This window comes from Sardina pilchardus, chromosome 14, assembly GCF_963854185.1.
Source record: "Sardina pilchardus chromosome 14, fSarPil1.1, whole genome shotgun sequence".
In the NCBI taxonomy this organism is placed as follows: Eukaryota; Metazoa; Chordata; class Actinopteri; order Clupeiformes; family Clupeidae; genus Sardina; species Sardina pilchardus.
The window spans coordinates 17,260,935-17,276,311 of record NC_085007.1 but is presented as its reverse complement, the minus strand read 5'-3'; the positions used below and the strand labels follow the sequence as shown (position 1 = coordinate 17,276,311).

Below are 15,377 nucleotides of genomic sequence, written 5' to 3'. Positions count from 1 at the left end.
AATGTGTTCCACACATCTGTGCAAAATGACGCACTAGGCTACTACTTGGCACACATTTTGTTTACGCAGGGGTGAGAATGACTCAGACACGCACCGAACTCCTAATAGTTGCTGGTCAACAGCAGATAATGTGGTAACACTTTACGATAAGGATACATGAATTCTCATGAATTCATGCATGAATCATGCATTACTTCATCCCTGAATATATCATGAATCATTATGACTTAACATGAATTCACTGATTGTCATTAATGAATTCATGCATAAACAACTCTATATCTTAAGCACAAAGTACGGTTGGCACATCATCATGAATCATGATTATTTAAGCATGGTCATGATGACTTTTTGTCGGACAAAATCGTGGACATCACTGTCATGGAGAAAAAAGAAAAGTAATACCACATGAATTCATGTTAACTGCATTTTGCTACTGCGAGGTCCATGTGCGCCCCCCAGAAATATTCTTTAATTTTATCACTGATTTTATTTGCGCCCCAGTTTGAAACCACTAAGATAGATAGATAGATAGATAGATAGATAGATAGATTTCCTGATTAGGGACCTGATTCATAACTAACGAGAAACCTCTTGTTACAAGCGTGTTAAAGGAAAAGCAGCGATTTATGCCTATGTGAAAAACCAATGCGAGATCTTCTCTCTACTGTATCTCCATAATGGGAAATGAGTCTTGTTTGGGAATCTTTCATGTTTTATTTCAGCTGAGTGCTGTAAGCATTTATAATGACTTGCTCTGCCAGATAGACATGGTCCGGAGCCACGCAGACAGAGAGCAGTGTAGTTTATATTACATGTAGTGTATGATTAAGAAGAAAGAAAGAAAACAGGCACATGAATGACAATAAACGACAGGTTACACTCGCAGCAGAAAACAAACTGCTCACAAACAAGCTGGGAACTGTTCTAAAATAGTAACATTCAAGTCTGTGAGACATCAGAATAGATATATCCCATAAACCACACAGTAGGATGTTATGTTATCTTTGGTTAGTAAGATTTCTCTTACTATGTAAATATAACTGTTGAAGTATAATTAAACATAAGGTTCAGGCCTCGTGAGATCATGTAAGATTAAAAATAAAAAATAAAAATGTGCAAACTAAAGCAACAAATGTAACAACCATAATAAGATGGCTAGAACTGCACTCAAAAAGTTCTGCAAATAAAAAGCAACACACAATGATACACTTGAAATATACATACATATCATCAATAGAAGTCATATCACTCCTCAATTTACACTGTGTCAACTTGTCTACACTACAACTACATAAAAAGTTTCATTGTACACTGTACAACTGTACAGTGAACAGTTCCATTGAATGCTGTCTAGACATCCTACATTTTCCATAACATTAAAAATACCTCCAAAATAGTGTGCAAAACAAAATGTAACTGCACTATTTGCCTTAAGTCTCATGCTTTTCTTCTAATTTCATAAAAGTGAATTCTTCACCTTTCTAGCCTCTGGCAGAGCAGATTCTCAATACTGATGTTTCTCGTCCCTTGCATCTCTCACCACCAGATAACCAGTTGGCTAAGTTCAAGGCATACATACAACTACACAAGGGTGAACAAGACAAAGACACAACATGTGAATAGGGTTGCAAAGGGGTGGAACATTTCCGGTAAAATTTCCCGAAACTTTCCCAAAACCTTCCGGATATTTTCCATGGGAAGTTAAGCTGGGGAATTTTGGGATGTTGGGAAACTTTCATGGAATTAAAGGAAATTGCGCACCATAGGTTTCCTATATGTCTAGTAGCCTGTGCTAATTGCTGTGCGCATGTGATGGACATATGTGCAGGGCAGAAATTCAACTGAATATGCACTACATCAGGCTGTTTTAACGAACATTATGCTGCAACTACCTGTAGGTTCTCTGTTATATACTAACAAGCCATATTTAAAAAAAACTCCAGTATATTCCCATTAATTCCTATTTATTCCCATGGAAAGTTTCCAACTTTGCAACCCTACATGTGAATGGTCAGACAAGGTCAGACAATGATTGGCAGACCCCCAATCTGCAGTTCCTGTTTTGAAATGGGGGCAACGCATACTGAAATGAGGCCCAGTGAACAGTGAGTGAAGTCAGTGGATGGGGCCAGGCATGGGACACGAAAACGTCTTTTGGCCTGAGTTCATCCGTCAGTTTCCAAAAGCTTACACACTGCTATTTAACTGAAGTGCAAAACTGCCGCCGTCAATCATTGGGTGTGAATCACAAACAAAACAAACAAATAAAAACAAAGGATATCAGTTCATCACTGTTGCACTTGCTGAAATGTCTCCGTGGTTGTCAGTAAAACAAAGGCACATGCGCAGGGAATGAGGGAGGCCACGGGCGCGATGGGGGGAGTCGGGAAGTGGACACAGATTCGTGGGGTCACTGGGGTCTGTAGCCACTCTGTTGGGGCATGTACGGTGGGCGGGCGGAACGAGCGTCGGTGTGCTGGTCGGCGGGCTGCGGCTGCGGCTGCTCGAGCGAGGCCTCCTCGGCCGGACAGAACTCCAAGGAGCTGGAGTCCAGCTCGTCCTGCTCGGACGGGTGCGGCCGATGCATCGGACTTCCTCCGACCCCGCTGCTGCCACCGCTGCTGTCGGCATCGCCGAAGCCGTGGTGCCGCCTGAATAAGCTGCCCCTGCCTGGAGGGTGGTGGTGGTGGTGGTGCCCGCCACTGCCCTCCTGCTGCTCCTCGCAGTCCAGGAGCGGCTGTGTGGACTCGGAGCGGGCAAAGGTGTGCGCCGAGGCTGCGGTGGCGGAGGTGGCTGGCGAGGAGGAGGAGGAGGAGGAGGAGGAAGAGGAGGACGAGGAGGCTGCAGCGGAAGAGACGGCTCCCGCCGGCGTCTGGCCCTTGTAGCCCACCACGGAGGAGTACTGGACGGTGCTGGCCGTGGTCTGGCCCGAGTCGGCCTCGTCGCTGTCCGAGACGCTCTGGCGGGGCGAGGACATGCACGAGGAGCCGCCGATGCCGCTGCTGTGCTCCTCCGACATGTACTTGTCCTTCTTGAGCGCCGGAAGCGAGGTCTTGTCCTCGTCGCACAGCGACTTCTGGTCGAACACGTCCACTTCCACAACACTCAGGTCACCCAGCCCGGCCTCTTTGGGCGTACCAGTCTGCAAACATCACACACACAGACAAATATATCAGTGTGGCGTCACTGGTAGACTTCTTCTGAGGAGTTTTATCATAGCAGCTTATTCTAATGCTTACACTGTTTTTTTTTTTTTTTTTTTTTTTTTATTTCTTTAAATTGACAATGTTTTTCATACTTTTGTTGGGGCTTTTGTTATGTTATTTTTTTAGGTGGAGGCCTCATATATGCCAGCCTGGGCTTACTGCCTCTTCCTGCACTGAATTTGTCTTTGTTTTCTTCTTTGTACTCTCTGACTTTTAACATTGTTTCCAAGGTCCAAGGTTCCCTGCTGAGTGCCTGATGTTTTCCTGCTGAATCTTTTTTTTTTTTTTTTTAAGTATATTTTTTGGGGCTTTTATGCCTTTAATGTGACAGGACAGTGTAGAGTGACAGGAAGCGAGTGGGAGAGAGAATAGGGGTGGGATCCGGAAAGGACCACGGGGCGGGAATCGAACCCGGGTCGCCGGCGTGCGGTGCAGGTGCCCCAGCCAGTCGCGCCACGACTGGGGCCCTCCTGCTGAATCTTAATGTAGTTCTTACTCAGGATACCACCCCAAAACAAATACTTTTCTACAGTTATTCTCCACTGTGGGAATGGTTTGATTTAATTAATTAAATTAAATCCCATTGATGCCATGTACATTTCAAGTGTTAGGGGTGAGAATATGATTATTTTGGGATGTTTTTCATGGACCTGGTGGCCTTCTCAAAGTAAATGGCAACACTAAAACAAGGTGCTACATTAAGATTCTGAAAGAAAATGCCAGACTGCCGAGATACCGAACAGAGAACAATATCAACATTTTAGAGTGGTGAAGCCAAAGTCCAGAGCTCAATCATGTGGCTGTGTCATTTCCAGTCAGAACAAATATTGGTCAGGAGAAAATCAACATTAAATCAATATTTGCCAGGGGTATGAATCATTTTGTTCTTAACTGTATGTAAATGTATACTGCATTACATTTCTGGAAGAAAATAAGAGACAACCACTGCACATTTTTCTGATGTCATCCTATGGTTGCAGAGTGACATTCAAATGAGTTGATGGTCTCTCAATTTTGAATGTCCGTAAACTCATTTGAATGTCACTCGGCAACCGTAAGATGACTTCAGAAAAATGTGAAGTGGTCTATTAATTTTTTTCCAGAACTGTGTATACTGCTTACCCTGGATGATAGATCTGGAGACCACGTAGCCACAGTGCTGTTATACGGATCAGGAACCTGGGGCCAGAATTTCTTCTTGAGCCTGAAGACACAGTTGGCAGAAAAATTACGATACAATATTACTACTTTGCTCTCTAGAAAATGAATAACAGTATCTAATACTCTTTAATGCACTCTACAGTATATACAGTTTGTAAAAGAACTTTAAGACATTAATTAAACTTGATCTGTGCTTTTTTTCAGCGATCATCAGCAAAATTCTCTTTTAGTCTAGGACTACACTGAATACTCGTATAGAGAACCGGTACTAAAAGTTTACTGACTCGTTAGAACTCAAATTTGGCCAGATGAAGCCCATATGGTGATTACAGTGATTACAGGTGAGAGAACTGAGAAGCTACCATCTCAACCAGCTGCTAAAGTTGGCATGATGCTCGGGACTCACGTCTCTTTGTTCTTGAAGCACAGCCTGAGGAACAGTATGACCAGGAAGAGGAAGCCGAAGCACACGGACACCACAATCATCTCAATTTGCCCTGGATCTGAGGGGGGAAAGAGGGAAAGGTTAGGGTCAAGGTCAGGGTCAAGGTCAAGGTCAGGGTCATCTCATTGCACTCAAGACAAAAACTGGCCATGACGAACAGCACTTGAAAGACACACTAGTCCCTGTTCTTTCCTCGTTTATGCTTTTATTTTAGGACAGCCTTACTTCATGCACAGATTTTTTTTATAAGCCTTCAACGATTTAAAATCATAGATGGCGCCCTCTGTTGGATTGAAGTTAATAGCAGCAGACTACATGCAGGTTTGCAGAAAAGAACAGTGTAGCACTGACTTTCTTTTTTTGTTTGCTTGTTTTTCTGACAACGTTGTGGGCCGATGAACATAGTATGTGGGCCAGACCTGGCCGTATGTTGCCCAGGTCTGCTCCAACATGAAACCTTTGTCAGGCTAAGGAGCTGTTACTCACCATATTTTGGGGTGGTCAGGGTAAAAGGGGTGCTTCTTGTTGAGCCTGCCGATGTTGAGACCACAAAGTAAACCTTGTAGGATGTTTCCTTGGTCAAGTGTTCAAGTGTGACAGAGAGCGCATTGAGAGGCACGGCTTGCCCTGGGAAAACATTCAACAGTAAAGAGCCAATGAAGAGAAATACAAGAGGCAACAAACAGCTGAAAAACAACTGATCTGTTTTGGCAGGGATGAGATACTTCACATCGAGCATCCGTAATTATCTACTGTAGAAATATCACTATCTGGCCCCAGCTGTGGCGCAAGTGGCACCTGCACCGTACACCGGCAACCTGGATCCTGGATCCCACCCCAACTATCTCTCCCACTCGCTACCTGTCTTTTTCCGCTATCCTGTCACACATTAAAAGGCATAAGAAAATCCAAAAAATAAAATATCACTATATACACTAGCACAAAGACTTTATTTTTCATTTTGTTTTCATAGAAATTATAACCACAATGTAACCAAATTATAACCACAATGTAACCAAATTATAATCGCCACGATGTATACAAGACAATACTAGACAGAAGAACAAAAGACACTTTCACAATGGTACTCTGTGCTGCATGCTGTTTTGACTAAATTAAAATGAATAACATTCAAATGTGTGCAGACAATTTTATTCTAATGAGTGCCGAGCCGTACGACTGGAAAAAAACAAACCCATCCGATTAGATCTGCGGTTTACTGAAGCCTTGCTTTTAGTGGCTGAAAACAAAACAAAACAACTCACGGACTATCTTGCCGGGGGCCTCGTAGACGATGGTGTAGTTGGTGATGAAGCCTCGCTGCTTTTCTAGAGGAATCTCCGTCCAGACCAGCTGAGCACTGTTCTTCCAAGTCTTGACCAGAGAAGGCTCTGGGACGACCTCTGGGGCTAGACCAGTGAGACAGATGGGATGTTTTACATTCACATTGATATTTATTTCATTAGCAGATGCTTTTGTCCAAAGCGTCTTACATGTCAATCATATTATAAGGGCCAATGTCCACAAACTCGGGGTTAAGTGCCTTGCTCAAGGGCCCAACGGTAGAAGCCAGGTATTTAACCTTTTCAAAGTGTAAGCAGAGTCCTCCACTGGCACTGACAAGATGGTACACTGTGGCTGACCATGTGGATAACTAGAACATTTTTGGATCTTGCCCAAAGCAAACTTAGTTTCCCGTGCAGGTTTACAGATTAAACAAACGTATCTGATTGCCATAAGCGGTTTTCAGTTTTCAGTGAAAATGAGGATTCTCTATTTGCCACAGACAGATAGAAAGCACAGTGTATTTGCCAAGTGAAGATTCACTACTGAGTATGTCCTGTGGCTAGGGTTGGGTACCGAACACTGTAGTTTTACCGGTACCAACCGAATTAGGTCGATATTACTGTTGGTTCACCTGAAATCGAATGGTGCCAAATTTCGGTAATTTCATGTGCATCAGGAGCTGAGTGCACCAGCTGAGCTCATGTCTGAGTGTAACGTTACGTCTCAAAAGCGAAGTCTATTAAGGCAAGAAACTGCATGTGTTCGCTCCTTTGCGCCATGCTGACCAGAAGCAGTCAGGAGATAAGAAAGGGACGTAAAGTCTATGTAAGAGCAGAGGAGTACCGTGTTCGATAGCCCGAGAGTTCATGTATCGACTGCTGCAGAAATTAACCGAACACCTGCAGCCTCATGCATCTCTGTGTGAGACACGCGTCATTGCTTCCCCTGATGTAATACAATCTGATTATTAAATGGATTGATCATAAAATTATGATTTATTAAATACAAGTTCAACTGAAGACGTTCATTTTGTAGGCTACAGTTTGCTGGTTAGCCTACACATGCAAGTAACCTGATAGGCATCTCACTTGGTTCAAATGTGACAGGTACCCAGCCCTACCTGTGGCCAGACAATTACTTAAAGGAGAAATGTCTGCTTTAAAAGCAGATGAGCAATTTCCAAGAACTTACCTCCTTCCTTAACAAAAGCGGGGACTGTGCGGCGATCCCCAGCCAGAGTAAGGTGTATGACTTTGGTAGGTGACTTCCACCCTCGATGGTAGATGGGGACCACAGTCACGTTATATGGTACAAAGGACTGCAGGTTGCCTGGACACACAAGCAGTCAGGGGTCAAACTCAGGATGAAAAGACATCTCGGTTCCCTCAACATGCAGGTCTCTCATACAACTCAACACCAAGCTTTCTAACACATACTGTGAATGGGGAGAATTATACAGTGGAGCATAGAGCACCATCAGCCTTTCACTGCATCCAAACCATCTCCCAGTGACACTTTCCTAGTGCCTTTGGGAAAAAAGCCCTCACCTTTGAAGTAGGCCCTGGTAGCATTACGCGGTTCCTTCTGCCAGTTCCATTCCCCGTCCAACAGGGACACCCATTCCAGCACGTACTCGACGAGACCATCCACCTTAGGGGCACACCACTCCACCCAGAGCACGTCATCCTGGGCATATGCAAACAGATTCCCCACAGCAGGAAGCCCTGGAAGCACAGGACCACAATGACAGACATGAGGACACTTTTGGAGAGACGGGTGCGCACATCCAAAAAAAATGCTTAAACAGGTGCCAGACAAAAAACGTGTCAAAGAGTAAAGGTGATGGTCTGCACACTGTAATGGCTCCAAAATAGTTCTTTATTAGTTAAAAGGCAACGTTTCGATCAACCCCTGATGAAGATCTGTTGATCGAAACGTTGCCTTTTAACTAATAAAGAACTATTTTGGAGCCATTACAGTGTGCAGACCATCACCTTTACTCTTAGGCATGAGGCCACTGGCATTGCCCACCAATATCAGCCAATGCGATTCGAAATTACAGTCACTGGATGAGCAAAAGTGACACAAAAATGACACATTTAGTTTCCCTCATTTTTATATTTCAAAAATTGACATAGACGTGCGACGTGCTCAATGTAGTGGTGCTGGAAATTGGTGGAAATTGGCTGGTACCTTGACCCCTCAATGGAACAGCCAGGTCTGCAGGGGGTGAGTTCCCCACAGAGTTTGTTGCAGTGACACGGACATAAGCGATGATACACTGCCTTTGCAAGGTGAAGTTGAACTTTTGGAAGGGCTCTTTATCATCAAAGGGAAGCGAAAAGTTTGTAGATTTGCCATCCTCAACCACGGTTATCTCATATCTAAGTATCTTCCCGTTTGGCATCAACGGTTTCTGAATTTGAGAGAAAAACAAACAAACGTGAACTATGTTCTACGAAAGGACAGTTTGGTACCGCAATGACTAAGCCTTAACCAACAACAGATTTTGAAAGAAAGATAATGGTTCAAGCATACAGACTTCAAAAGACAATTCTAAATATTACGCTTAAAGTACAGAAAACGTATATACTTGAATGGTGGGATGGGAGGACACACACACACACACACACACACACACACACACACACACACACACACACACACACACACACACACACACACACACACACACACACAAAGAATCTGAGCTGTCTGACCTTCACACTCCTCACCAAAAGGTGAGCTGAAACAAGAGGAATCTCACTGGCTTTTTACCTTCACCGAGATCTCGACGGTCCTCTGTGCATCATCCAAATTGGGGTTCATCCGTAAGTCAGGCTTAGTGTAAGGCCCTGAGGGTTATGGAAGCAACATAGGGACATAGATAAAGATAGAGTGTATTAGAATAGCTTATTGAGTGATGCTGTGGTGCCAAAGTGCCATTAAAATAATGACAGACGCAGAACTTTCCTGAAGATTATTTTTTCTTTTTTCTTTTTTTCTAACTAGACATTCACCTGTGTAAGATACCGGTTTGTGACAGTAGCTGCTCTCCATGGTTGTAAAATTAACATACTTACTGTACATTAGACTGTTTGACTGTATTGCATTATAGTGGGAACTATGTTTACTACTAATGAATTCAACAACGCACACTACACAACACTACATTTATGTGTATGTTTATTTAACAGGGACAGTGCACAGTATATTACTGAGCCAGATTATAGAATAGATGTTCATTTACGTCTGTAGTCCCCTGGGTAGGAGTTGATGTTATTGCTTATAGGTGTGCAATATCAAGGCACCGAACCCACCAAACAGTGGGCCACCAAAAAGATACCAAACAGGCTGATAAGGTGGCTTGGCTACTCACGGTCCTCTGGAGTGCTGGCGGTGGCATTGTGACTCCAGTCGCTCCAGTAGCCCAGGTCTTTGGTGTTCTTACAGCGCACCTGCACTACATACTCGGTGTACGGCTTCAGGGCCTGGGGCCGGAACGAGTCCATGTAGCCTTTGGTGTCCTCCTGAGGCACCTGCGGCAGTGGGCAAGTAAACAAATAAAACCATCAGAGAAACAAACAAACAAACAAACAAACAAACTGTGTACTGTGTTGTGAGTCAGTAAGTCAGCAGACGATGTCAGTAAAGAAATATGGCTTGTAGCATGCTATTAGGTATACTGTACAAAGTTGAACAATGTACTGTAAGTCAAGGTATATGTGTGTGTGTAGCTGGTTGCATGATTTTATACTGATGCAGCTAATGCATGATTTAATAAAAAAAAAAAAAAAAAACAGTTTGCATCAGTCTGCTCCAGGCCTTATCCTAATTTACATACTTGAATACATGTTCAAAGAAAAAACTGATCAATCAAATTAAGGCTAATGTGTCAGTTAAATGGAAGCAAATAGGATAAACCCCTTGAGGTGGGCCATCTAATTTCCGAAGGGGTCCTTCATACGCTAATTTGCCTTTGAACAAATGCATGAGTATACATGTTCCTTAAAATAACTCTGACCAATCAAATTAAGTTGAGTAATAAGTCAGTCAAATGGAAGCAAATAAAAAAGATCTAGAATACAACTGAACAATAATCTTGACACTTTGTTTCTTCACTTTCGCCACATTTAATTCACTTTCTATGAATTAGACACATACCTCAGTCCAGGTGTGAGATCCCTTCTCACAATACCTAATGTTGTACTTCAACACTACATAGGTATGGTGAATGGGTTCCGTCCACTTGATAAAAAGTGACTTTGGGAACTCGTTCTCTGCAGTAACAATCAACTTTCTTGGTGGATTTGTTTTGACTGTGAGAACAAAAATATATCAAAATGAATATGAAAGCAACGCAAAGCAACAATCAACACTAATTTGGTAATCTACTGGCTGCTTGTTAAAGGTGACATAGAATGGAAATCATTCCAAATTGGAAAATTTTTGTATTGGTTTTGATGAATTAGGAGGGGTTGTGCATAACCAAAGAGCTATCATGAGCATGAGGCATGTTTGTGCCCTCCTTCATGACAATCTTGAACTTAGAAATAGCCACCAAAAAATGGGCGAATTAGAACAAAGCCTACTTGTGATGTCAAATATTGCAAAGTTCAATTGGGGTCGCCAAAGAGGGCGCCATTTAGTCAAAAGGACCATTTCAATACCCAGCCTAAACATAAGGTTTCAATTGGGCTTGTAAAATTGCAATTGAGTTTAATTTTCATAAATTTAAGTTGAATACATACTATTTAAACATCAGAAAACACAGTACAATTGATCTGCTCACTTACTCAATTGATCTGCTTCCGGCATGAGGAAATCAGAAGTGACCTTCCCCAATCGATTTTCGGCCACCACCCAAATCTTCAAGTCGAGGTGGTGTGGAAAGATATCCAGTGTCAATCTCCCACTGCTCTTGGTCGCATTTCCGTGGAACGTCTTCCCTGTACTATAGAGAAACCCTACAGTTAAAAAAACTAAACTGCATAAATCTACTAAATCTAAAACTGCAACAGCAATCTCATTCCATTATTGGCTTCCCTTTATGCTCTTATCAGTGTTTGATCAGCGTATAAATAAAAGAGCAAAAGCGTTCCTATTATTGATTTTATTTTACTTACTATTCTATAAATACTGTGTAGTAGGTGAGGATTCTAGGGTCTCTTGCTCCTGGGTTCCATCGACAGGTCACATTGTTGGACATCTTGTCTCCATCTTGCACTGCCTGGCAGCTCACATTTGTGGGCTTTTCTGGAGGATCTGGGGGATCCGAACAGAAGAACATCATTATAGGTGAACATAATCTGCTAAATTAATAAATGTAAATGTAGTGAGACATGGGACACTATCTTCCTAATCCTGGCTACCACTACCTGTGCCTGTAAGAAGAACAATTAAACACACAACAGAACACCTTAACAGGTATCCACTGTTAAGTCAGCGATAAAGTTAACTCACATCCTAGATCAAGCCCAATCCCGTAGCTGTAGGAGGTGCAGTTGCTGAGGAACCTGTATTCGTTTGGATGAACACATTTGAAGAATCCTGTCATATCTTCAGTCACGTTGACTGTGACGCTACCCGCGGACTCGTTTATCCTCCTGTAGAACTCTTTTGGGATGTGGACGTCTTTCTTCCCATTTCCATAGCTCCAAGCTATGTTTTTAGCTTTGAGGTCCTTATGACGCAGGATGCAAGTGGCTGTGAATTCCTTCCCGAGCTCCACGGGATGCAACTCTTCCGGATTGGGGAAGATCTCTACACACCTCCATTCAGCTTGAGAAAACAAACATGACACTGATCAACTTAAATCTAAAACAAGAAGGCACCAGAAACTGAGCCAGACTAACCCAAGAGCTCAGACAGGCCAACAGATCAGATGCTGCTCAAATAAAGCAAGTTCCGGAACTTACCGTGTACACTGGGCAGCAACAACGCAGACAGAACCCAGAGGAAAGTGGCCATGATGTCTATGCAGGAGACAAATACAACAGTTAAACGCTGCAATTTCCCACCTATAGCAATGCAATTAAAAGTATATATCTGAAGAGGTCATGTAGTACGGTACTGATAATGCACAATTGGGAATAACCAAATATGCCCAACCGAACTGTGTGGGTGGGAAAAATCAGTTTATTTCCAAAAAACTCTGACCTAAACCAACACTACTGTACATCAAGGCAGACTTTAAATTAGCAGTAGAGAATGGTGCTTTTAATCAAGTTGTGGTTGGGTGTTAAGAAAAAAAGCTAGACTTGTTTGTGGTGGAGCTCAGTGCAACATCAACATTTCAACCAGTTTTGTTGTGAACAGCAAAAAAGGCGATGAAAATATAGCGCATCCATCCATTACAAACCCAACTGCACTCGACCTGACACTCATTACAGTAGGCTATTGCCTGCCAATACCGGTTTTCATACATGACTTTGCCCAAGATAACACTCAGTAAACATCACAAACTGGCGCTGTGCAGCGCTAATAGTTTATCATGACACGGACAGTGAGAACTAGTCAGACATTATTAGGGAAGTGCTGTTTTAGTTTAAATGAATTTGCGAGAAGTGATGGTGTCATTCATTTCTTCTACATGCCTTACAACATAAATAAATGCATTTATAGTCTAGTGAAGTCAGAAATGAGCCTGTCTAGTGTCTACAGGTCGCTTAGAAATCAAGTTAAGTCTACATTAGATACGCACTAGATGCAAATGCACGATTTGATTCAGGCAAAGAGTATTGACTGTAATGTACATGGCATTATAGCAATATTACAAATGTGGTGACGAAAAAGCCTTAAACTTAGGGACGTTTAGTATGCACTTGCGGCGATGGCAGTGATGGTGAAAGGACTGGCCTGCACCCTTCACAAACTGTAAAAAATTACTTTATCATAGTTTCTATTATAATTTTACAGTTATATCGAAAACTGAACTGTCCTCAGGAATGCTTAACTCACGCAACTGCTTCGAAGATAGCATTGCCTGTATGAAATGGAGAATTCTATATTCTATAAAATAGTGAATTTGCATGAAGCATCTGCATCACCACCGTGACATCTAGGCCTACTTGCCTAGCATATGCATTACAGCAAGCGTTTTTTTCTTTACCAGTGTTGTTAAAGGTGTAAAAATGTGAAGTTGTTTGAATAGAGAGACACAGTTAGTAAAACATTCCTTTGAGGATATACTCAATACACAAAACATCTAAGGGTGAACTTTCCTAAGGCAGGTCCACCACTGTTGGAAATATGTGATATATGTTTTACTTGTTAAACCTTGCCTAAATCCCTAAGGGGATTTTTAAACTATGTCCTCACCTAACATGGCAGAGTTTCCTCTAGTTATCTCTGAATGTTCTTACTAGAAAACTTTTGCACCCATCTTAATAAATCCACTTTACTATTAAGAAGCATTGGCACTCAAGGCACGACGACAACGTCGACAACAACAACAACAACAACAAATTGACCAAAAACAACAATGAAAAACCGATGGTGCCTCATAAACATATCGACTGTCATTATGAGTAACTTCATACTCTTCTCAATCACGGCCTATTCAGTCAGTATCATCAGGAGAAGTTGAGTTTGCATCATCCAGTGTGTCTTTTCTCTTCCTTATTTCAACGTATTGTCTAGGCCAGATACTGTAGGCAAATCTTAACCGTGTGGTGGTTTTCATTCTCATTTCTTTCTGACATGCATCTCACTTCAAAGTCCTTATTCATCTGATCTGACATATTACATGTTTAAGATGCAAACACAAAGTAATCCTCATTTAGGTAACCTGGTTTGAATTCACCTTCAGATTGCAAAGGTAGCCTTCTTTTGAAAATGCATAAGAATAGCAGAAGTGTTTTTTCCCTGTGACCACAGACAGTACATGTTTTCAGAGATGTCACGTTCTGCATGTGTTCATAGAACCAACTAACACTGTAGTGCCGGGTGTTGGGGCGGGGGGGTTCGTTGTCCAATGCAATGTGCGCATGCTTTGAATTACAAGGCTAGTAGCCTGCCCTGTGCTAACTTACCTAGCTCCACTGTAAGTAGCATGAACGGTCACCATTTCACTCATCAAACCTTAGGCTTCTTTACATAAAATGTCACAGAATACAACTTACTACATCTGTAGGCAAACAGTGACTTGGGTTAACACAGAAAACGTCAAAGTCTGAAGCAGCGAGCTAACTATCGACACATATTGTTAGGTAGGACAACGTTAGCATAACTTACAGTAAGGCGATGGTGTTACTTTCCTTTTTTTCGAATAGCCTACAACAGTTCAAAACGACACGCCCAGCCCCACAGTTTATATTTAAATAACAGGACACGTTCTATGTGATTATATATTACCTTAAAATCACTGTGTATCCTTACTATCCCGCTGATCCCATCTCTGTCCCGAAGAACAAATATCCAGCACTCCAGAAGCAATACTTCACTTGACGAGAAACCCCGCCTTGAGCGTGTGCACGCAAAGAAAGATACAATTAGTAATGCATGCGGATCCGGCGGAAGACAGTCCAAGCACAACGCACATGATTTACAAATCTACTCCGTCAACGCAAGAGAACATGTTTACGTCAGGCCACATTTCCGCTCAAATTTCCCGTCTGTCTCCACCCACTTCACCGAAAGTCATATATTATGTTAACCAGTTAGTGTGGTGTATGGATGGCCACTATGTCTGTTATTTGTCTTTGTTGAGGTTACAATCTAGAAATTACCAGAATGTACGAAAAGGGCGCAATGTCTTTACACTCGGGCAAACATAATTTACACAGGATAATTTTATGGAAGGCAAAACCGTGACTTCCCTAAGTGGGCAAAGAAATGACTCAGTTTTCCAGACAGAGATCCTGAGGCAATGTCACAGACAGGATTTGCAGGTCAAAGCCTGTACCTTCCCGTCTGTGTCTATTGTTGACGCCTGAATGTCTTTTTTTAAGGTCAAGGATATATGTAGGCCTATTTGATAGAAAAACCTTGAATAGCCTATTTTACTTTCTCTTGAGTATTTGCTGCAAATTTGTTTCTATAAAAGGTTTTCTGAAAATATAGGCCTACTTAGAGTAAAGAGTATGTGTAGCGGTAGCCTGTTGTCGCAGGGTAAGCTAGGCCTGTATTTGTCCACGTGTGTAGCATTCCCCAGACTAGAATCATTTTCAGTTGATAAAGCTACAATCCACCACGGAGACAATTTCATCATACTGAAATCCTGGAATGTGTTATGGTGTACAATCAAAGTCCCTCAATTTACAGGAAAAGTTGGA

At 42.3% G+C, this 15,377-nt stretch overlaps 1 protein-coding gene across 2 annotated transcripts; it reads right to left on the bottom strand.

Annotated features, from left to right (window-relative positions):
• Positions 1 to 788: 788 nt before the first annotated feature.
• il6st (interleukin 6 cytokine family signal transduce) lies at positions 789 to 14,575 on the bottom strand. 2 transcript variants are annotated; one of them, XM_062553853.1, is made up of 16 exons: positions 14,458 to 14,575; positions 12,021 to 12,077; positions 11,566 to 11,883; positions 11,229 to 11,367; positions 10,899 to 11,056; positions 10,267 to 10,421; positions 9,482 to 9,641; positions 8,881 to 8,957; positions 8,296 to 8,518; positions 7,650 to 7,826; positions 7,294 to 7,431; positions 6,081 to 6,224; positions 5,302 to 5,442; positions 4,777 to 4,873; positions 4,332 to 4,413; positions 789 to 3,145 (listed from the first exon to the last, which is right to left on the bottom strand). In XM_062553853.1, exons 2-16 carry the CDS (start codon positions 12,070 to 12,072, stop codon positions 2,414 to 2,416), a joined length of 2,793 nt encoding a protein of 930 aa, XP_062409837.1. In that variant the 5' UTR covers positions 12,073 to 12,077; positions 14,458 to 14,575; the 3' UTR covers positions 789 to 2,413. The 2 variants fall into 2 exon arrangements, with proteins under 2 accessions (XP_062409837.1, XP_062409838.1); XM_062553854.1 differs by lacking the exon at positions 14,458 to 14,575 and adding an exon at positions 14,338 to 14,452.
• Positions 14,576 to 15,377: the final 802 nt, after the last annotated feature.